The 22,500-nt window shown below is 43.4% G+C and overlaps 1 protein-coding gene across 5 annotated transcripts in view; it reads left to right on the top strand.

The window, feature by feature from the left end:
* The first annotated feature begins 3,086 nt into the window (after positions 1 to 3,086).
* Positions 3,087 to 22,500, top strand: part of kiaa1549la (KIAA1549-like a) — a 109,407-nt gene continuing 89,993 nt past the window's right edge. For 3 of the 5 annotated variants that reach the window (XM_037540494.1, XM_037540496.1, XM_037540495.1), the window contains exon 1: positions 3,087 to 3,645. In XM_037540494.1, coding sequence (XP_037396391.1) covers positions 3,447 to 3,645 — 199 coding nt within the window. In that variant the 5' untranslated portion in view covers positions 3,087 to 3,446. The remainder of the gene's footprint in view (positions 3,646 to 22,500) is intronic. The other 2 variants (XM_037540493.1, XM_017681983.2) reach the window with 2 other exon arrangements.

Below are 22,500 nucleotides of genomic sequence, written 5' to 3'. Positions count from 1 at the left end.
CACCTCATCAGTAACACAGTTTGACCAGGAGCGACCAAACTATTGCACACTGGGAAGGCAGTGTGAGTAACCCAAGTAGCCATATACATTAATTAATCCAGAGAAATTCAGCATCGCTGCTGCTCGTCGGAGCAGTTTTTCCGCCTTTTCCATCCGTTTTCCACCTTCTTTAAAACAAACAAAAAATGCACGTTGACCAGTGTGTGAAGGTTCCACTGAGATCATTTTATTTTTTCATTCATTTTCTTGGTGTGAACAGGCCTTTAGCACCCGTAAGCCAAATAGGCATGCTTGTTTCATAAACCACTGATTGGCTGTCTAAATTATTCTGTGTGCGTGTCATTAAGGTCGGTGCTTCTTGGTTAGTCTGTAGTCCACTGCGGTCAGTAAACACCCACTTCCAGAACCTCGGCCCTGAGAACTCGTTTGAGCCATGTCCAGTTTGGATTTGTGATCAAAACAAAAAAGGTATTGAGAAAAGCAACATTACAGTATCAGTCATGAAGACATTGAGTATTGGTATTGAAAAGTTTCTAGTGATACCCGGTCCTGTGTGTGTGTGTGTGTGTGTGTGTGTGTGTGTGTGGTGGGGGGTGCTTTATTTCAGCACTTGGCCTTTATGAGCCAAGCACGCAGTGCAGCCCCTCCCCACATGATGTCTTCATCTGATATCCATTTTTTCCCTTGGTGTTGATTTTTAAGCGAAAGTGGAAAAATATCCTTATGCTTCTGATTTGTTGTTTGCTTGTGTGTTTATTTTATTTTTTCTTAATTTTTTTTTTCCTTAATGAGTAATATCCTAACAACAGATGAAATCCAATAATGAAATGCTATCAGGGATCTTTACCATTACGCTAACATGGTCCTCTCTCATGTTTGGGAAGCTTTACATACATACACTGTGATTGTAAACATCAGCCTGCAGTTCGCCGCCTCGTCCTAACACCTTCAAAGGCAGAGAACCCGAACAGCACCCTTTCTCTTCCACGGGGCGAAAAGTTTCATACCATTGTGCAAGTTAATTGCTTTAATGTACTTTGTGCAGTCGCAGATTTGGTCCAAAAATGTGGCCGTAGTGCCACAAAATCACTCATTTCACTTTTATACTTGTAGATAAAGACATTATTAAGCATGTAGCACTAGAGACAAGTACAGAAAATTAGTACATGGATATATTGTACAGTTGTATGCATTGCATCAGATTAATAAATCTTTTTAAGTCTTTTGACAAGTTCTACCAAACCCAACTGGAGATAAATAAAAAATAATAATAAATAATAAAAAAAAGAAATTCAGCAAATATATATTGTGGGCAAGCATAGAAGAATTTAACAGACTAAAACTGTAAATTGTCAAGACTCCCGTTATACCAAACAGTTTATCTCATCTAAGTTGGTTGTGGCTTGTTTTCATTTGTGCGTTTTTTTTTTTTTTTTGGTCTTTGTTTATTTCTTTTAGAGATTTGTGTACAGAAATTCAGGGTCTTTTGTCACACGTGCTACTGTATAACAGTTCTTCCCCTCTCGTTTGGGTTTGATTGCTTTAGATCTATTAACTTTTTCCCGTGCAGACGATATTTTAGTAGAAGTTAAGTCTCGCTGCAAGTTATCAGATAATATACGTAGACTTCAGAGCAAATGGACTTGATTTACTAAACCTGAACTGTTACTGTTTTAATATTTGTAGATTTGTGGCTTTCTAATTTGTTTGCTTATGATTTTTATGCTACATTAGTTTGCATTGTAGCCATTGCACTGTGCAATATTCAGTATATGAGGACTGGGAAACTTGTATTGTTTTTTTTGTTTGTTTGTTTTTTCCTTTCCTTTTTTCCTTTGTTTTTTTTTTTTTTTTTTTTTTTTTTTTTTAAGGTGTAATGTCTTACAGTTTTTCGGTCGTTATTTCTCTCTAGTTCTCAGTGATTTATATGTGACCAAGCCTTATGTACTTTGTCACGAAAAGCGGGTTTTCCTGGTGACTATTTGGTGAGTGTCAAATTAAAGAAAATTATGGTGTATTGTCGAAATTCACTTTGAATTAAAATATATATTGCTGCAGGCACGTGCTGTCTTTGTTTTTATTTCAAATAGTTCAAGTGTGCTTTAAATTTTTAAATGCTTTGCTCTAATATAAAAAAAAATATATATATATATATTAGTAGAAAAAAAAAAATATATATATATATTAGTAGAAAAAAATATATATATATATATTAGTAGGGAAAAAAAATATATATATATATATTAGAAAAAAAATATATTAGTAGGAAAAAAATATATATATTATTTTTTTTTTGTCGGCGAAACGGCGCCACCCTGTGGATGAAGCTGGAAGCACACCTCTCTCCTGACACATTGGCTTTTCCGGTTGTTATGCAATCGCCCTGATTATTTTAGGCCTTTCAGTGCTGGAGCATCTCTCCCCCTCTTAAAGGTGGCTTAAACGCTCTATTATCGGTCTTAAACCTGTTATAAGCCCTTGGTGTCTTCATGAAATACTGCCGGAACTGGAGTCTCCATTCACAAGGTCACCAACAGTAAAATGGACCAGCCTGAACTGCTGTCTTATTGATTTAGTCTACATGAAGAAATGACCCAAACTGAATGACCACGACCTCTAAACGTAGCCTGTTCGCCTCAAATCCCCGACTGAGCAAGCCGGACTTGGCTTCCTCGTCAGCCTCTTCTTCGAATATTCCGTTCCACCTTAAATGGCGCGCAGTCAATTCCATCTGCGAATTTGGTGACTATGTAAACTGCACCAGTTAAGGTGGACCGGGGAATTGTTATAGGAAACCCACTTCAGCTTTTACAGCCAGGCTTAAGAGGTGAGCAGGCCACGCTCAGAGGCACCTGAATGCGACTGCCCGCACCATTTAAGGTGGAACGGATCATTCTAGTAGGAAGCCAACTTCAAGCTGCGCCTCTCGCAGAAGAGCGCTGGGTCTGAACCCAAGTTTGGGGACGAAAGAAAACAACTCTCCCTCCCTCGTTTTCTGACTCCCGTACACGCTGTTCATTTCATTCCTGGGTGTCGTTGCCGCTCGCGTCCGGCAGGGGGCGTCGCTGTGCACGCGCGTCGTTATCTCCAGCTGTCCTCTCGGATACGTGCCGCTTTTTCGTAACGAACGCGTTTTTTTCCCCTCATTTCACGTTGATGTCATATGGAGAGAGAGAGAGAGAGAGAGATGGGTTCGCGCGCCTCTCCGTCGTCGAGCTGAGCTTCTGTTTCTCTTCTGAGATGATCGGCGGCGTCCTGACCGTGACGGCTTTGAGGCGCGCGTTGCGCACGGATGCGGCTGTGCGCGCTGCAGACTCGCTGCCTTAAAGTTTGGATGCTGCCCGTGGGAGAGGAAGAGCTCGAGCCCAAAACAGACCGGCGAGGCTCGGTCAGATGCCTCTTTCGGCTCGTTTAGAGCCGCTGCCCTGTGTGTCCAGTGCGTCCAGATGGCCTCGAGAAACGCGCGCAAAGGTTGCTCCGAGCTGGGAGGCGGCGGGGCTGCGGATCGTTGCCCGGAACGGAGGGGCCACTCGGCGTCTGCCAGCTGCGGGAGAGCCGCGGGACTGAGCGGAGGATGGAGAGCGCGCCTGCTGGCCGCCGGGACCCTGCTGCTCGTGCTGCTGCGGCCCGCCGTCGCCTCACACGGTGAGCATCGTCGTGGCTCTCGCTGGCAACCTGTTTGAATCGATTGTTTGTCCGCACGTTGTTTGTTTTTTTTTACGACGTCCTGCATTTTTAGTGTAGCCAAGTGAGGGTCTCGGGTGGGCGGAGGGGGCGGGGGGCTTCTCCCCCCTTCTCCCCCCTTCTCCCCCTTCTCATCCACACACACAAAGTGTTGGTTTTATTGACGAAGCTTCTTTTCCGCCAGCTTGTTCTTTGAATTTTTCCATTCCACCTTAAATGGTGCAGCAGTTACATGTACGCGCTGCACCATTTAAGGTAGAACGGGAAGGTTGCAAAGGCGAGCTGGCGAACTGAAAGCCAACTTCAGCTCTGTGCTCCAGTGAAAGGCGGCCAGCCTAATAATCCCGTGATTTGAGCTGTAATAATATCGCATAAGGCCAGTTATAATTAATCAGCCCCGTGTTTATGACGGGGGGCGGTGAACGCGCGTGCCTTTTGTGAATGGCACATTGACGCTGTGTTGGTCTGCCTTGAACAAAAGCCCCAGGAACACCGCACAAACAAGGCCTTTGCAGGTGGATCGCGCTAAAGGACGTGCGGACTGGCGTTTGTTGGGGGCACGAAAGTGGCGCAGTGCTGTGCGCAAGTCTGTGCGCAACTCTCGGTGCCCCTTCTGTTGTCGCGCGCATGATGAAAGGCACCGAGGGGACGTTGCATTTTGTATTTAGTCACAGCCACTGATGTAGTGATGTGTGTGGCGGTGTGAGTCAGTTAATGTGAGGCAGCGGCAGCAGCAGCATCTGCTTATCTACACAGGGCTGTTTACATCACAGGCGAGAGGCCGGAGGAGAATTTCATCAGACAGCATCATCAGATTTCTCCCAGTTCACATATTTACTCTTCAGGGAGAGAAGCTGGGTAGCCGGCGGGTTTATAATCCTCACATAAGCCACGTTTGCCTGGGCGCAGACTGGCAGCGTGCACGTTTTGATCTTCTAGTAGACCTTCAGATCACTGGCGTGTCCCACGGATTTTAAAAAAAATCTGCATAATTCAGTTGTTAAGGTGTTAAAGCCGCTCAGAGTCATTGCATCGGAAATGCTCCATTGTGGTGATAGGAACCAGACGTCTCGAGTTTCTGAAACCTGCCTCACAGAAACCAGTTGAGTGGAATGAAGGGGAATGCAGTTTTAGGCCAAAAACAAGGTGTGTTGTAAAAGCAGTCCATAGTCAGAGGTGCAGGCGAGCCAAGGCCAGGCAAAGTGGTCCCCAAGGAATGCTGTTTTTCCCAGATATAGCACCACCGCTTCTGCAGTTTCCCTTCAGGATCAATAAAGTTCCGTCTGTCTGTCTGTCTGTCTGTCTGTCGTAGAATCGTAAACACTGCGTATGAAAACTTGAGACGCGTGTCAGTTGAGTGGTGCTTGCGGGTAATAAATAAAGTGGCTAAATTTGTAGACACGCTGACCCCTGGTTCCCATCACCACCACTGTAAAGAAATGATACTCAGTCAGTTTCTCAAGAACCTTTCCACCGCAAACTGATCGCCGAGACTTTGTTTACATCTTATAAATGCATTAATGCATTTGCCTGTCCACCGCGAAAAGTGGTCTTGTGTTTATTAACAATAATAAATAATAATAATAGTAATTGCAGCATGTTTATTTGTAAAACATTTATTTATTAAGCACACTTTGGTTGGCAGTGCTGAAACATTATGGTGCATTTGAGGATGTTTAATATCAATGTTTAATATATTCCTTGCTCTGGGGTGGCAGTTGTAAAAGCATAATGTAAGTCAACACTGTAGTTATGACTTGCATGCGTAATAGTGTGTGTTCATGGCCGTGTGCATCAGTTACACTGGCTGGGACATGTGGAGAGACCTGCCTGTGCAGTGTTCAGGCATAGCAGTACACGTGCATAGATGTATGTTCAAAAGTATCCAGACACCCCGTCTAAATAGTGAATTCAGCTGTGTATACTGGCATGTATACTCTCCATAGCACTGACCAGTAGAATGGGATGCTCTGGAATAGCCACACATAAGCCTAAGGTCACCAGGCCCAATGGCAAGCGTGGTCTAGAGCGGCCAGCATTGGGCTGTGGAGCAGTGGAACTGCATTCTCTGCAGTGATGGAGCTCTAGCCAGTACCTTTGGGATGAGTTGAACTGATCCAGAACTGGTCCAACATCAGTACCCGACCTCACTGAGGCTTAATCAAATCCTCACAGCAATGCCTCAAGATCTAGTGTAAACGCTTCCCAGAAGACTAGAGGCTGTTGCTTGATTGCAGAAGACACACTGGACAAGTTGGCGTCTATAAACTTTTATACGTGTTTCTGCATTTATAGTTTACTGTGCAAAAGTCAGAGACCGCCCTTCATTTCTGTCATTTCCACCCAAAACATTAACTGAGTAATATAAATCATTTTAGGAGGTTTTTGAGGAGATTAGATATGATAATCCACTCGTATAAGGAAGAACGTCAAAGGAAAATAAATGAAAAAATGATACAGAAAACAACGTGGCTCCTAACAACCACCTGGAAGACCTGGTAGACACCAAACCTGTCCTCATCAGATAAACAGCACTGAAAAGAGAGAGGAGAAGATAGAGCTGCTTCAGATCTGAGAACATCCACAGGAGTTTCTGTCCATCCTTCCACTGTGAGAAGACCACTCAGCGCTGTGGGTCTGAAAGGATGTGTAGCTGATCAAGAAGAACCTCGCTGAGAAAAGGAGACGGATACACCAAACGGAGAAGCTGAACAGTGGACTGACCGCCCCAGAGTCCAGACCTCAACACCACCGAACGGGTTTGATTACTTCAAAAAAGGATCAATAAGCTTCTAAGACTGAACTTTGGAGGAGTGGAGAAACTGAAAGTGAGTTTCCTGAAAAGAATGGAAGCTGTAATAAAGGTAAACAGTGGACAGACTAAATAATGAAATATGTATAAAACATTTAGTTGTTGTCTGTTTAGTTTTTGTTTTTTTCCCCGATGCTGAAAAATGAATCTCTGACTTTTGCACACTACTGTATGCTGAGGAATTTAAGGTCGACAGGCATTTAATGTTGACAGGAATTTAATGTTGACAGGCATCATGCAGGCTGTTAATGCCGTGTCCGGATTCGGTAACATCCTTCTGCTCGTCTTTCTTCACGGTAGCTGTGTGTGAGGCCTGTGTGTGTGTCTTCCTGGAGATGCGGCCGTTCGGTTTTCTTCAATGCCTCCATAGTGATGCTTCAGCGAGTCAACAGGAGCCTACTGTGCTGTGTTGCCATGGGAACTGATCTGCCTAACATTTTTTTCCTCCTTCTAGAGAGGAGCGAAGTGAGTGTATTATCAGAATGACAATGATGAACTGCACTGTTTGGTTTGATTCCCCCCCCCATCTGAACGCCGCTGTGTGTTTTGGATGAGCCGGTGATGGTGATGAGGTTCAGAGATGCCAAATGTGAGAGGAATGACAGCGAGGTTTATTTGATCTCTTTAAAGGGACATTTTGTCACCCATCAGCTTCATGTAATATTCAGCATGACCAGCGCCAGCACTTCGTACAGTTTTACAGCTGTGTGGTCATTGCGATGAGCTGAGTGTGAGTTAAGGCTGGACAGTATGGAGAAAATATAATATAATAATAATATGACAGGAAGCATTAACATGTCCTTGTGACCACGGCTACAAGCACTGCTGAGTGTTTTGTTGTTGTAAAGTAGCATTTAAAAGTTTGTAACCACCGTATATAATAAATCACAGTATCCACTATGAATGACTTTGTTATGACATTAATATAAAAGCACTTTCGCTGCAAATCACTGCTGCTGGAAACAAGATCTCCAAAAATGGGACTTTACAGGACAAGTCTGAACATTCTCAACTGTTAATGGAAGTAAATGGAGAAATGCTTTTTCCAAGTAATTTTGGTCCGTTTCTGTTGGTCCGTCTCCCACGAACTTTTAACATGACATTAAGAGCAGCTGCCGTTTTCAAAATAGGTCAAAAAATGAAGAAAATTGAGAATTTTTTTCCCCCCGACTGCAGCAAAACACAGTTAAATGCTGAGGTTTTGTAGAATTTCTAAGTGAAAATAAATGAACACATCTTTATTTCTGAGCACACATCTGCACATCTACTGCTACTGTATTTCATCTGAATTTTCCATATTTGGAAAAAATGTTGCCTGTGCAAGTTATGCCATATTTTTCGCCTTATGTTGTATGTTTTGTTAAATCCAGCAAACAGAAATTGCAGTAATGTTTCAGATTTGATAGGATGCGTTAACTTACTCCGACTTCAAATTAAACCTCTGTCCAAACTTTTGCTACAACTGTACGTGTATAATGTTGCCATCGGGGCAAAACCTCGTCTCCAAAATGATAAATTTACAGAAGGGAAAAACATTCTTAACCAGGAAAGGAACTTACTGTAACAAGTACTCAAGTTCTAAGTACTCTTGAACCGTTTATCTGCGAAACTATGAAAAAAAATATATTAAAAAACAACAAACATGGTGATGCAAGGCTTTTGTGCATGTGTGATTCTCATTATTCTCATTTGAGGCTGTTCTGCAGGTTTCAAACACTTTGAAGGAAGCTGTAAAAATGAGTGTTTGATGTGGAATGAAGCTGGAATTGAACCCGTAACAACTGAGAAAGATATAGAACTTATAATAAAATTCATATCCAGAATGCGTCATATCGGAAAAGCAGTGGCCGAATCTCACTGATCAAATGCCTATTCATAATAACTGTATATGGAGAAATTACTCCAAATAGAGAATTACAGTTTATTTTTTTTAGTAACTTTTACTAATTTTACTAAAGACTTCTTCTGTTTCAGAGCTGCTCTAAATGCATCAAAAGACACGTTTTTAGTTCAAAGCGAAATTCAGCACACGTCAGAAAACGATAAAGCTAAAAATAGATAAATACAGTTTACAGAAAATCAGCCTTCTAAAATAATAGCAGTATGTAGGCACCAGAGAAAGACTGGTCATCATTTCTGCTTCTGTTGTTTTGCTGTGCTCTGCGTATCGAGCGTGATGTCTTTCCGGTAGAGAGGAGTAAAAATTAAAATTAAAATTAAGAGACCCTTATTAATCCCACAACGGGGAAATTTAACCTCCGCATTTAACCCATCTGTGAAGTGAAACACCACATACACACTAGTGAGCGCGCACACACACACACACACACACACACACACACACACACTAGGGGGCAGTGGGCAGCCCTATCCACGGCGTCCAGGGAGCAGTTGGGGGTTAGGTGTCTTGCTCAAGGACACCTCAGTCATGTGCTGTCGGCTCTGGGGATCGAACCGGCGACCTTCCGGTCACAAGGCTAGTTCCCTAACCTCCAGCCCACGACTGCCCCTTATCTTGTTGTAATAGCTCTTGATGCTCAGTATGAACAGAGATTATGTCGCTGGTCTAATGTCCTGTGAATTTGATCCCCACGGCCAACACTGTCACTGATTTCTGCTGCTCAAACTGATTGAGCATTTAGGCTAAACGGCACCTGAAATCAGAGAAAGCGAACATCGCTTTGAATCACTGTTTCTTTTATAACCGTTTAAATTATTGATAAAGTCTCAGATTTTTGATTGATAAAGTCTCAGATTCTCTGCGCTGTATGAATCATTTCTGGATATGGCTTATTATATGACCATATTCCAGACATTTGAACTTGTTATTGGTTTTATTATAGCTGTTAGAATTGATTCTGAAAATATTGAACTATTGAAGAAGGAAAAAAATAAAACCTACTCTTTACACCTTGTTTTCCAGTGTGTAGGAGGGGCCCTTCCCCTAACCAAGTGCCCCCTAATTCAGAAATAATTCGGTCTGAACGTTTGGATCGAGATGAACTGTTAAAGTGAAACATGATATCTAAATATCTCCTTGTTATAAAAAGCTAAATGTCTCTGTAATATGATATGAGACAGATTTAAAGATGGGGATTATTAATCCTGATGGCCTGGTCAAAATCCCAATCTGGCAGTAGAGATTAAATGCTAATACTGCATGGGAAGTTATTCCTGTCTGTATTTATTTTTCCCCAGAAGACAAATGTCTCGTGACATATAATCATCTCATAAGAACAGTTATGATATTCTTGCTTTGATAAGCTCATTAAGGGGTTCCTTCAGTGTGTGTGTGTGTGTGTGTGTGTGTGTGTGTGTGTGTGTGTGTGTGTGTGTGTGTGTGTGTGTCTTTCCCAGCCGTCATGAAATCACTTTGCTTTTGGTTCATACAGCCTCTAATGTTTGTCTTCCCCCAGTAAATTGCCTCAGTTTATTCCTTGTAAATTTTATACACGATGGGCAGATTAATAAAGTGTTTCTTCTCGTTCTTCTTCTTCTTCTTTCGGCCGCTCCCTTTAGGGGTCACCACAGTGGATCATCTGCCTCCATCTTGCCTCCTCTACTTTCACACCAACCATCTCCATCTCCACCTTCACTACATCCATGAACCTTCTCTGAGGTCTACCTCTTCTCCTTCTACCCGGCAGCTCCATCTCCAACATTCTTTGCCCAATATATCCACTATTCCTCCTCAACACATGTCCAAACCATCTCAACCTGGCCTCTCTGGCTTTATCTCCAAACTGCTCCACCTTCACCGTCCCTCTGATCTGCTCATTTCTAATCTTGTCCATCCTTGTCACTCCCAACGAAAATCTCAAAGTGTTTCTTCTCGTTAAAGAGCTTAAAAAGGGACAATATGGGTAATATGGTCTTTATCTTGGGGTGTTATGGGTAGAATTTCTCTCAAAGTGAGATCTAACGATGCTTTGTGCTTGACCACATTGATATCTACTTATTCATTCTTGCAAAGAGAAATCTTCACTAAAGCGGGATTTGACCACTAATGACCCCGTCTTAATTTTAGAGCACCTTTTTCTCTCTCTGATTACTATCACTGAGGCCTTGGCACCGTTCAATTAAGCTCGCCTGCTGTCAGCTGGAGGGCGTCCATCCGCTCCTCCAAGTGACCATTTCCCAGCTGACTCGTGCCGTGTCCCACTCGGCCATGCCGCATTACAGGAGCTGTCCGTGCGAAAGTTGATTACGTCCTTCCAGAGGCGTCCGTGGGGAGATCATCTCTGTTCCCTAACCACATTATGCATGGCCATGTCTGTGGACACTGCGAGCCCCGCGGGAGCTTGTTTGGGTGCTAAAGCGTAATTTTCCGGTCACTCTAGTTAATGTGTGCTAATTTTGTTATCTAGTAACCTAATAAAGAAAAGTTACTTTTGGAGGGAGCCTGTGGCTGTTTGTCTTTTCAGCAGAACTAGACGTTTTCCCCACAAAAGTGTCTTTCCAATAACCTCAGCTCTCCGCTTCGGTTGCCAGTTACGCAAATACTCGAGCTGAAAAAGTCCAAATAACCCAAAACTGGCACAGCTGCAAATTATGGAAAAACAGCACATTGTGAGTTTATGGCTATGCAGTCCACCTCACAGTAAATGAAACGACTCCGGTGAAGGGTTGGATAATTACTGGCCTGCTTTATTTTGGCCAAGATGATTTACATTTGTTGGACCATTTAAGTGTCTTGATTCATCAAAGCCCCCAGATAAACTTATCTGGAAGGTGGTTCCGTTTGGAGATGTGCATTTCAGTCAAGTTCAATATTCAAATCTGTAAGCATTATTCCTAAACCTTATTCCTGAAGTGAGGGCTATGATTGTTCATTTTTACGTTGTAATCACAATTTGAAAGAGCGCAGTTTTCTAATCACAACAGCTGAAATTCTAATTACACTCACCAGCCACTTTATTCTAGTAAAAGGCTGGACCCCCTTTTACCTTCAGAACTGCTTTAATTCTTCGTGCCACACTTTCAACAAGGTGTTGGAAACGTTCCTCAGAGATTCTGGTTGGTTATTTGAGTTCCTGTTGTCTTTCTATCATCTGGAACCAGTCTGCCCATTCTCCTCTGACCTCTCACATCAACAAGGCATTCTCGTCCACACGACTGACCGCTCACTGGATGTTTCCTCTTTTTCGGACCGTTCTCTGTAAACCCTAGAGATGGTTGAGCGTGAAAATCCCAGCAGATCAGCAGTTTCTGAAATACTCAGACCAGCCCGTCTGGCACCAACAACCACGCCACATTCAAAGCCCCTTAAACCCCCTTTCTTCCCCGTTCTGATGCTCGGTCTGCACTTCAGCAAGTTGTCTTGACCACCTCAACATGCCTGAATGCAGTGAGCTGCGGCCGTGTGATTGGCTGATCAGCTATTTGTGTTAACAAGCAGTTTATTGTACCTAATAAAGTGGCCAGTGAGTGTATATCCTACATTATTTAATGTGGCCGTGAGTTTTAAGTGGGGAAATTTAATCTCATGACAGAGCTCAGCAGCAAAATGGTCATCTTAAAGAAACAGGTTGCTCATCTTGTTATCTGAAGTCAACAAAATTGTTACCTTGAAATAACAAGATATTGTTTTCTCAAGATAACAATTCAGAGAATTATTGCATCGGCTCATGGCCTCTGAAGACTTGAGTACATATTGCATTTGTAAAAGCAAATATTGCGATAATGATTAGTTGATTATATATTGTGCAGCCCTTGCATGTGCTGGATCTGATTCTGGTCCTGGTCCTGGTCCTGGTGCTGTGGCTGTGTGTCTGGGCTCAACGCTCTGCAGTGCTGCTTCGACTGAGTCTTTCAGCAGGAAAAAAAAATGAATGCATTTAATCAGATTTCTCCCTGTCACCTTTACATCGCCTGGCTTCTGGCATTAGGATGAGAAAGCATTGCGCTGAGAATATTGAAACGCTGTGCTTTGCGCCTTATTAGGTAATGGTGTTAAAACGATGCACGGAACATTTTCTGCATATTTAATACAGGCCTGCGATGTCCAGATTGTTTCAGCAGAATCTCCATGATCATGTTTTGAACGAGATCATTCTATCTGCTGGACTGTAGGGTGTGCAGCTGGTCTTTTATGTGCATATACACCCAGCTGATTGAATAAGTCTACAGATTCTCTATTCGTATTACAGTAATAGAGGATTAAAGACCATCCCGATGTAATTTATTAGATGAAATGTCATGTCCGGCAGATCTGAGCGTTACCTGCATTCTGCAGGGCTCACTGATCAAAAAGCGCTTCATGGCACTTCTTTTTGCCACCTGCCTTCTATGAGGACATCTGCTGCAGCATAAGCCTGTCATTTTCTCATCACGTGTACTAAGATAATACTAGATTAGAGCAGCGGATGGTCTGCTGGCGAGCATGTCCGAAAAGGTTGCTTTCATTCCAACCATTACCTAATGCAGAGGGGTCGAGGCAGCTGAGGACACCAACGGGTTTTTTTTGGTTTCTTTTCATGTTTTTGATGAAGACGTCTGGAATCTGCGTCACACATAATCTTGCCATCTAGCAAATGTGTCTCCCCCTCTTTGGCTTTTTTTGAGAGCTTAGTGATCTCAGATTCAGAATAAACGTGTATGATTTAACAGGACAGTAACGAGCTTAGTTGCTTTTATCTTGATTGCGCCGGTAGGGCAGGCCTGTCATTATCACAGAATATTAACTGGCGATTCACCGTCATATAAATAATTGCAGTTAATCATCTGATTGTGTTTTTATTCTTCATATTAAACTTAAAGTACAAGCCTAAAGTGAGCAACAGACGGATTAGCTGTCTTGCTTACTGGTTGTTGATACTGACAAAAATAAAACAAAAATAGCTTAAGCTCAAATAAACAAACGTCGCTCACCGCCGCCCTCTAAAGGCGTCATTAACAAACATCAGATAAACAAACGTCGCTCACCGCCGCCCTCTAAAGGCGTCATTAACAAACATCAGATAAACAAACGTCGCTCACCGCCGCCCTCTAAAGGCGTCATTAACAGACATCAGATAAACAAACGTCGCTCACCGCCGCCCTCTAAAGGTGTCATTAACAGACATCAGGTAAACAAACGTCGCTCACCGCCGCCCTCTAAAGGCGTCATTAACAAACATCAGATAAATAAACGTCGCTCACCGCCGCCCTCTAAAGGCGTCATTAACAGACATCAGGTAAACAAACGTCGCTCACCGCCGCCCTCTAAAGGCGTCATTAACAAACATCAGATAAATAAACGTCGCTCACCGCCGCCCTCTAAAGGCGTCATTAACAGACATCAGATAAACAAACGTCGCTCACCGCCGTCCTCTAAAGGCGTCATTAACAAACATAAGATAAACAAACGTCGCTCACCGCCGCCCTCTAAAGGCGTCATTAACAGACATCAGATAAACAAACGTCGCTCACCGCCGCCTTCTAAAGGCGTCATTAACAAACATCAGATAAACAAACGTCGCTCACCGCCGCCCTCTAAAGGCGTCATTAACAGACATCAGATAAACGAACGTCGCTCACCGCCGCCCTCTAAAGGCGTCATTAACAGACATCAGATAAACGAACGTCGCTCACCGCCGCCCTCTAAAGGCGTCATTAACAGACATCAGATAAACAAATGTCGCTCACCGCCGCCCCTCTAAAGGCGTCATTAACAGACATCAGATAAACAAACGTCGCTCACCGCCGCCCTCTAAAGGCGTCATTAACAAACATCAGATAAATAAACGTCGCTCACCGCCGCCCTCTAAAGGCGTCATTAACAAACATCAGATAAACAAACGTCGCTCACCGCCGCCCTCTAAAGGCGTCATTAACAAACATCAGATAAACAAACGTCGCTCACCGCCGCCCTCTAAAGGCGTCATTAACAAACATCAGATAAACGAACGTCGCTCACCGCCGCCCTCTAAAGGTGTCATTAACAAACATCAGATAAACGAACGTCGCTCACCGCCGCCCTCTAAAGGCGTCATTAACAAACATCAGATAAACAAACGTCGCTCACCGCCGCCCTCTAAAGGCGTCATTAACAGACATCAGATAAACAAACGTCGCTCACCGCCGCCCTCTAAAGGCGTCATTAACAAACATCAGATAAACAAACGTCGCTCACCGCCGCCCTCTAAAGGCGTCATTAACAAACATCAGATAAACAAACGTCGCTCACCGCCGCCCTCTAAAGGCGTCATTAACAGACATCAGATAAACAAACGTCGCTCACCGCCGCCCTCTAAAGGCGTCATTAACAAACATCAGATAAACAAACGTCGCTCACCGCCGCCCTCTAAAGGCGTCATTAACAAACATCAGATAAACAAACGTTACTCACCGCCGCCCTCTAAAGGCATCATTAACAAACATCAGATAAACAAACGTCGCTCACCGCCGCCCTCTAAAGGCGTCATTAACAGACATCAGATAAACAAACGTCGCTCACCGCCGCCCTCTAAAGGCGTGATTAACAAACATCAGATAAACAAACGTTACTCACCGCCGCCCTCTAAAGGCGTGATTAACAAACATCAGATAAACAAACGTCGCTCACCGCCGCCCTCTAAATGCGTCATTAACAAACATCAGATAAACAAACGTCGCTCACCGCCGCCCTCTAAAGGCGTCATTAACAGACATCAGGTAAACAAACATCGCTCACCGCCGCCCCTCTGGGTGTCAAAGGTGTCATTGCACCATGTCAGAAATAGATGAAAATGCAACTGATTCCGGTTGTTTGTTGTAACGTAATATTTGTGACAGGCCTAGAGTATGATTAGTACATCTCCTGTGCTATTCATGTATATATTTGTTACTTGCTATATTGCTTATCATGTTATGCCATTTTACTGTGTTTGTTTGTTTTATTTGTTATGAAGTCCTAAGAGAATTGGCTGTTGTGTGTATATTTGTGTGTGTGTGTGTGTGTGTGTGTGTGTGTGTGAGTCCTCATTTTTGTCAGCCCTCAGCATCTCTTTAGATTTTTCATGACACTCAGATTAACCGTGGTCTCCTCAGGATTTTGAGCAGCATTTGGAATTTAGTCACAGCTCAGTTTCTCCAAACTGGCCTAGAAAATTCACCACATTTTCTGAGGCATTAGGCATTTTTCATCTGTGGCTTCTCCCTAAGCACTCAGCTTGATTCTGGAATTGCTAATACAGTGAAATCTGGGCTTGTAAAAATGAAGGTGATCCAGGTGAAAAGTAACAATAATTACAAAACGATAATATTGGAAAAAAAACTAATTTGTGACCTCTTGTTTTTTTCTTGATTATGTTCTACTGCTATAGGAATAGCTGCTCCAATACCATTTAGTAAGGAAGTCCCAACACAATCCAGACATGTTTTCATGGAACAGGTCTAAAATATAAAAAAATAAAACCTGATCTAGTTTTGAACATTTTATCCTTGTGTTTTGTGTTATATTCACGTTACTGTTGAATAGGTGCCCTAAAGAGGGACGACCTGCAGCCATAAGGCAGCTTTTTAAAAACTGTAAAACAGTAAAGTAATTGGTAGCCAGATCATCAGATCAGTCAACTAAATTGAACCGTAAGCCAAAATTCAACTCATTATACAGTTATTTTAAAAATATCTACAAAAACCAACATGCACCAGTTCAGAATGTCACATTGTTCACATCCTGAAATGTAAATGAAGGTCATTTTTAATGCAGCATTCTTTGGCGGTCTAGGATATATTACCTTAATGATGTTGCTATATTATCAATGAAAACTTAAAGGTGGGATCAAATCCGAGAGCAAAGGAAAATGGCTCGAGACGGTGAATAACGGGGTCGTCTTGGAACCTGCTGGTCTTTTCTTCATCGTCGTTCTCAGCTCTTCGTGTTGTTTTCTCTGCCATGAGTTTGCTCTTTTTCCTCATGACGTCCTCTGACAAAAGAAAGCTCTCAGCTGTCTTTCTGTGACCTTTCACACCTAGAGTTGCATCCACTACACGATGAGGACAAAAAAAAAAAGGGAATTTATTATGCTCCATTTATGAGCGTTGGCCCAGGCAACCTACTCACTGCTGCCAGCGTCACGCTTTATCCTCAAAAAATCCCTCTGGGGAGCTGTGGTGTGATGGAAAAAAGAACAGGATTGGCATTTTGGGTGCCAGAAAACACTGATGTCATGTGCGCAGTAGCCTATGCGACATTGTCCCAATCACTGTGTGATCACTGAAACAGTGTAAGAGTAAAGTAATTCCCAAAAAACATGTTTTGAAGAGGCTTGATTGCTGTGCTCTTTCCCCAGGGGTCAGCTTGGCTCAGAGATGAGAGCTGGCCTGGAAGAGAGAGGGAGAGAGAGTGTATGAGTTAGAAGAAAGTGTGAGTCTTCATTCACTTTTAATGTGCCTGTGATCGCCTGTCTCGCCCCTGGGACTCTGAGTCAAGTGCATCAAAGGTGCTCCACCGGAGCTTGGCTGACGAATATTCCTGCATGTTGAAAAGTCTACGTCTTTTCTGCTAGCTGGAGCCAGCAGCTTGGAAAGCAAACGGCGGCCCTGGAAAGCTCTCTGTCTTATTGCTGTTTAATTCAACTTTCTTTGGGTAGCATATTTTACAACCGACAATGTCCCAAAGGATCTTTACAGAATTTTAGGTCCAAACCTCCAATGCGTGCTAGTGAGGGCAACAGTGGCAAGGAATAATTCTCAAATAGCATGAGAAAGAAACCCAGAGAAGAACCAAGAGTCAAAAGGACAAACTTCCCAAGAACATGAGGAAGAAACCCAGAGAGGAACTAAGAATGAAATGGAGAAAATCCCTAGGAACAGGTAGAAGAAACCCAAAGAGGAGCCAGGAGTCAAAAGGAAAAACTTCCCAAGAACAAGAGGAAGAAACAAAGAGATGAACCAACAGTCAAATGGAGAAACTCCCTGAGAACATGAGAATGAAACCCAGAGAGGAACCAAGAGAGAAAAGGAGAAACACCCCAAGAACATGAGGATGAAACTCAGAGCGGAACCAGGGTTTAGAAGGAGAAACTCCCCAAGAACATTAGGAGAAACATAGAGAGGAACCAAGAGTCAAAAGGAAAAAATCAGTAAGAACATGTAGAAGACAGACTGAGAGAAACCAAGACTCAAACGGATAAATTCCCTAACAGCACAAGAAAGAAACAATGAGAGGAACCAGGATTCAAAGGGAAAACTTCCTAAGAGCTTGGGGACGAGACATTGCTGATGCTAAGCTGAAATGACTGAGATCTAATGCAATGTGAGTTTCACAGAGCACAAACAAACAGGAACGACCCCCATCCTGACTCCTCTGACTGAAGAGACAGGTGCAGTAAAGAGGATTGATGGTGCTCAGAGTGTCGCAGCACTCATTTTTGCTGCGGTAGCGCGTTAGCTGTGTCTCCATCATTAGACAATAGAAGAACATAAATCTTTGCCTTTTATTGGATGGAGTTTCATTATGCAGTAAACCTCACAACATTTCCAGGCAATGAAGGGTCGTATCCATCGTTCGGTAGCGTTGTGTTTCTGGACCATTCTGTCCTCAGCTGGGCCAGTCAGACTGATTTTATATCATTTTTCAGTCTGGATCACCTTCCTGCTCTAGGTGGGTGAAAGCCGGTGATTTTTTTGTTTGTTTGTTTGTTTTTGTCTGGCTTAGTCCTGATGCTGATTTGTTGCACTCTGCCACCCTCGTGATGCATGATTCGGCTGGGACTGCGTGACCTACCCAGAGCCCTGCCAGGAAAGCACATGACCACGTTTATCCAATCGGCGTTTTCTCCACAGATGTGCGGCGGAGAGGCTGCATCAGTGAGCGAGGCTGGGAGGGCGCAGGCAGCCTTGTTTATCTGCTCTTCTCCTGCAGCTTCTTCAATATTTCATAGCATTGATTCGCCAGACGCGCCGACTGAAATGATAGCGTGTAATTACAGCCAGCACAAAATATTATTCTCCTGTAGTCAAAATGTTGCATAGCAAATAGGCCTGTTATTACCTTACAAGACAGCCTTTTAGTAAAGCTTACACAGCTTTGGGTGTTCTAGATTTCCCTATGACGGTGATGAGGGCAGGTCGTGGAAGATTTGTGTTCAGATGCTTCACATAATCTACCAGGTAGAATATCACACACGGCGCAAACCAGCTGTGGTTAGAAAACGGGAAAAGGGTTCACGTGCAAAAGTGTGTCATCATGTGAAAATGGGATCGCATGAAAAAAGGGGTGATTACCTGTAAGCGAATATGGTTAAAGCATATTCCACATGTGAAATACATGTGACGTCTCTGTAAGGGAAGTTAAAATCCTTAAATCTGGGAGAGTGAAGGTGAACTGCCGACACCGTGTAGCATTGGGGAGCGAGGATGAGGTGGACGCATGTGCGGAGATAAGCGAGATTTATCCAAATAAGGGCAAATCCGAAAATCAGGGTCTAGACAGTCCAGGGTGAAGGAGCCAACACGAACAGACATAATAAACAGCAAAACGGACTAGAACACAGAAACCAATACCATATACTACGAGCAATACACCCTCAGGGGAAAACACAGGGCTTAAATACAGCAGGGATAACGATGGTTCACAAGGCACAGGTGGAAAACAGGTGGAGCAAATCAGGGAGTCAAGAAAACAAGGGGGCCGGACTGAGAAGGAATCAAAACAAAGAAGTACATGGAAGACTGGGAGGGGCCAATCGTGGCACACTGAAGGGTCAGAAAGGCAAAACCTGTTCTGTGGCGTCTGGACCTATAGCTCGATCAGCCAACTTCTGACCATCTCTGCTCTGCTAAAATAAGTTAGGCGAGTGAGCTGAAGCTTAACCTGTTCCCGTGAACTAACAATAGCTTAGTTAGCAGGCCAAATGTGCCACACAGCACAGGCTTGAGTTCAGTGGATTGATGCTAAAGTGACACCCGTTTAGAGGGTATCTGAGAGCGCAAAGTGGCTGGTGTAGCCAAAATCAAACGTTCTGTGGTATGTGTAGCTCTTAGCCGTCGCTGAGCTGCTTTCATGCTTAATTTTTCCGATGTTTTTCCTGGCTCTGATTTTTCCCCCTCTTTCTTTCATCACGACTTGAACGCTCCCACATCACCAATCAGTGAGCCGATCCAGGAGACAAATAAGTGCAATGTGTTTATTTAGCCTTTCAGATGTAGAATAGAAATTTGACATAATTGTGAAATATCATCATTTTTAAACACCACAGTACCACTTAACTGTTACACCAGCCAACCCAAGTTGGATAGCATTGACCATGGATAGCATTGAAAATATTGTTCCATAGGTATTGTTGCATGACATCATGGTAACAGGTAGTTTAAAGCAACGTCATGCAGCAATTTAAACTCAAAATACCGGCTTCAAAATCATTTTGATTGTACCCTGACTTACCGTAGTGAGAACGGCATCTCTGTCATTGCCAGTCCGGCCCAGAACTCCTGCTATAGCGCTATGCAACTTTGGAGAAGCGGGCGCCTCTGACACCTCATACTTAACCACGTCTTCTCACAAGGACTGTGTAACACTTCATGGCAACACGTCTCACTCAGCTAGGTATAAGAGGCTAGGACGGTCTTCCCAGCGTGGACATCATGGCAGAGGCTGCGAAGAGACCAAAGAAGACGTTCCCAGCAGAAGCAAGGAAGAGAAGAAGAGAGAGCGGCTGAGCAAAGACTGGACAAGAGCTAATCTCAGACTGGCTTTTACTCGCTGGAGAGAGCTGGATAAAAGGATACAAGACAGTCTCATGGCTAACAGGAAAACAACGAAAATCCGACAGCAATGTAGGTTGTAACCTTATCCATGTCATCCGTGTCTCACAGAGTTTTGTAGTTTTTCCAGATTCTAACAGTGGTCTAACCTCAGGGTCGTTTCAGGGCTCAAAATACGATAAAGACTTGCCTATAACATCAGCAAACTGCTTAATACATCAGGAAAGTAATGATAAAATAATGCAATTCCATATGCAATAGTGGTTGCTATGATAGGATAAAGGATGCCTCTAGTATCGCATCCTTAACAGTGCATCTTTGGCAATGTGCTCACACTAAAGCACTAGTGTTTCATAGTGTAGTATAAAACATACCTGTTCACAGATACAAGCAAAACTGTCCTATGTTACAGCCCATTTTAAACCATGTTTGGCTGAATAGTTGGCCTTTATGTTTTGCCTCTAACTTTCTGTGGTGCAAACTAATGAAAACCCCAATAGATTTAGGTATTCGAATACTGACACCTGGGAAGGTGAACCATGTCCTTGAATACTCAGGCACATCCCTAGATTTAAACCCATGATGACTGTGTGAATAGTGTCACATGTATGTAGCAGCTTACCATGTTGACTTCATATTTTAATAACTGACATGGTGTTATTCTTTATTAATGATATTTATGCTCTCTCAGGACTGATTAAGTTGTAAACAGTTGTGAGATATGCTGAGCTTTTCAACAGAGACATAAATGGTGAACTGCATGTTGTGATTGCGATGTCTCTTGCCAAATATGGAGAACAATGAATGAATACTTGAACCATTCTGCATTTTCTTAATATAATTTAGAACTTTTGGCTGACATGAATGGCCTGACTCATCAGAACAGATGGCAGAAAATCATCTGGATGTCTGTGACTGGTCAGGATGCTTCCTGCTGAAAAAAGAGTTAGCTTTAATTAGTATTACTGTTTGCAAATCGTGGCCTTCAGCATTGTTAAATATAGTTCATGGTGTATGATCTGTATGGATTATTTATTCTGTATCTATTTTTTGTTGTTCTTGTTTGTTTGACAATAAAAACTTATACTTACAAACAGAAATATGGTATGGATGGAATATTTAACAGCTGTTCGACAGAATTACTCTGATTGTTTCAAAGATCTGTGAGTCATTATTCGTTAATAAGGCCCAACGGCAAAGCTAGATCATGAGTGGGGCGTCCAAAACCACAGAGGGGCTGAGGTTGGATGGTTGGGTTCGGGGAAGAAGTGCATCTTTGCGGCAGAGAAAATAAACATAGGAGGATAGAGTGGGATAAAACTATGGCATATTTCTCCAAAGGAGCCACATATTTAGAAGAGAAAATACTGTATAACTATGAGTTTAGGACATTTCTCGGCAGACATTCAGCCGAGACATAGAGATGCATACAGACTCTTCTGTGTTAGTCATAAACTATATTGCCAAAAGTTTTCACTCACTCATCCAAATAATTTATAGAATTCAGGTGTTCCAGTCACTTCCATGGCCACAGGTGTATAAAGCCGAGCCCCTAGGCCTGCAGACTGCTTCTACAGACATTAGTGAAAGAATGGGTCGCTCTCAGGAGCTCAGTGAGTTCCAGCATGGTACCGTGATCGGACGCCACCTGTGCAGCAAGTCCAGTCGTGAAATTTCCTCACTACTAAATATTCCACAGTCAACTGTCAGTGGGATTATAACAAAGTGGAAGCGACTGGGAACGACAGCAACTCAGCCACCAAATGGTCGGCCATGTAAAATGACAGAGCGGTCAGCGGATGCTGAGGGGCATAGTGCGCAGAGGTCACCGACTTTCTGCAGAGTCAATCACTACAGACCTCCAAACTTCATGTGGCCTTCAGATCAGCTCAAGAACAGCGTAGAGAGCTTCATGGAATGGGTTTCCATGGCCGAGCAGCTGCATCCAAGCCTTACATCACCAAGCGCAATGCAAAGCGTGGAATGCAGTGGTGTAAAGCGCCGCCACTGGACTCTAGAGCAGTGGAGACGTGTTCTCTGGAGTGACCAATCATGCTTCTTTGTCTGGAAATCCGATGGACGAGTCTGGGTTTGGCGGTTGCCAGGAGACGGTACTTGTCTGACTGCACTGTGCCGAGTGTAAAGTTTGGTGGAGGGGGGATCATGGTGTGGGGTTGTTGTTCAGGAGTTGGGCTCGGCCCCTTAGTTCCAGTGTAAGGAACTCTTAAAGCTTCAGCACCAAGAGATTTTGGACAATTTCATGCTCCCAACTTTGTGGGAACAGTTTGGGGACGGCCCCTTCCTGTTCCAACATGACTGAGCACCAGTGCACAAAG

This window comes from Pygocentrus nattereri, chromosome 8, assembly GCF_015220715.1.
Source record: "Pygocentrus nattereri isolate fPygNat1 chromosome 8, fPygNat1.pri, whole genome shotgun sequence".
Classification (NCBI taxonomy): domain Eukaryota; kingdom Metazoa; phylum Chordata; class Actinopteri; order Characiformes; family Serrasalmidae; genus Pygocentrus; species Pygocentrus nattereri.
The sequence above is the reverse complement of the archived record's forward strand: the minus strand, read 5'-3'. Positions and strand labels throughout refer to the sequence as shown.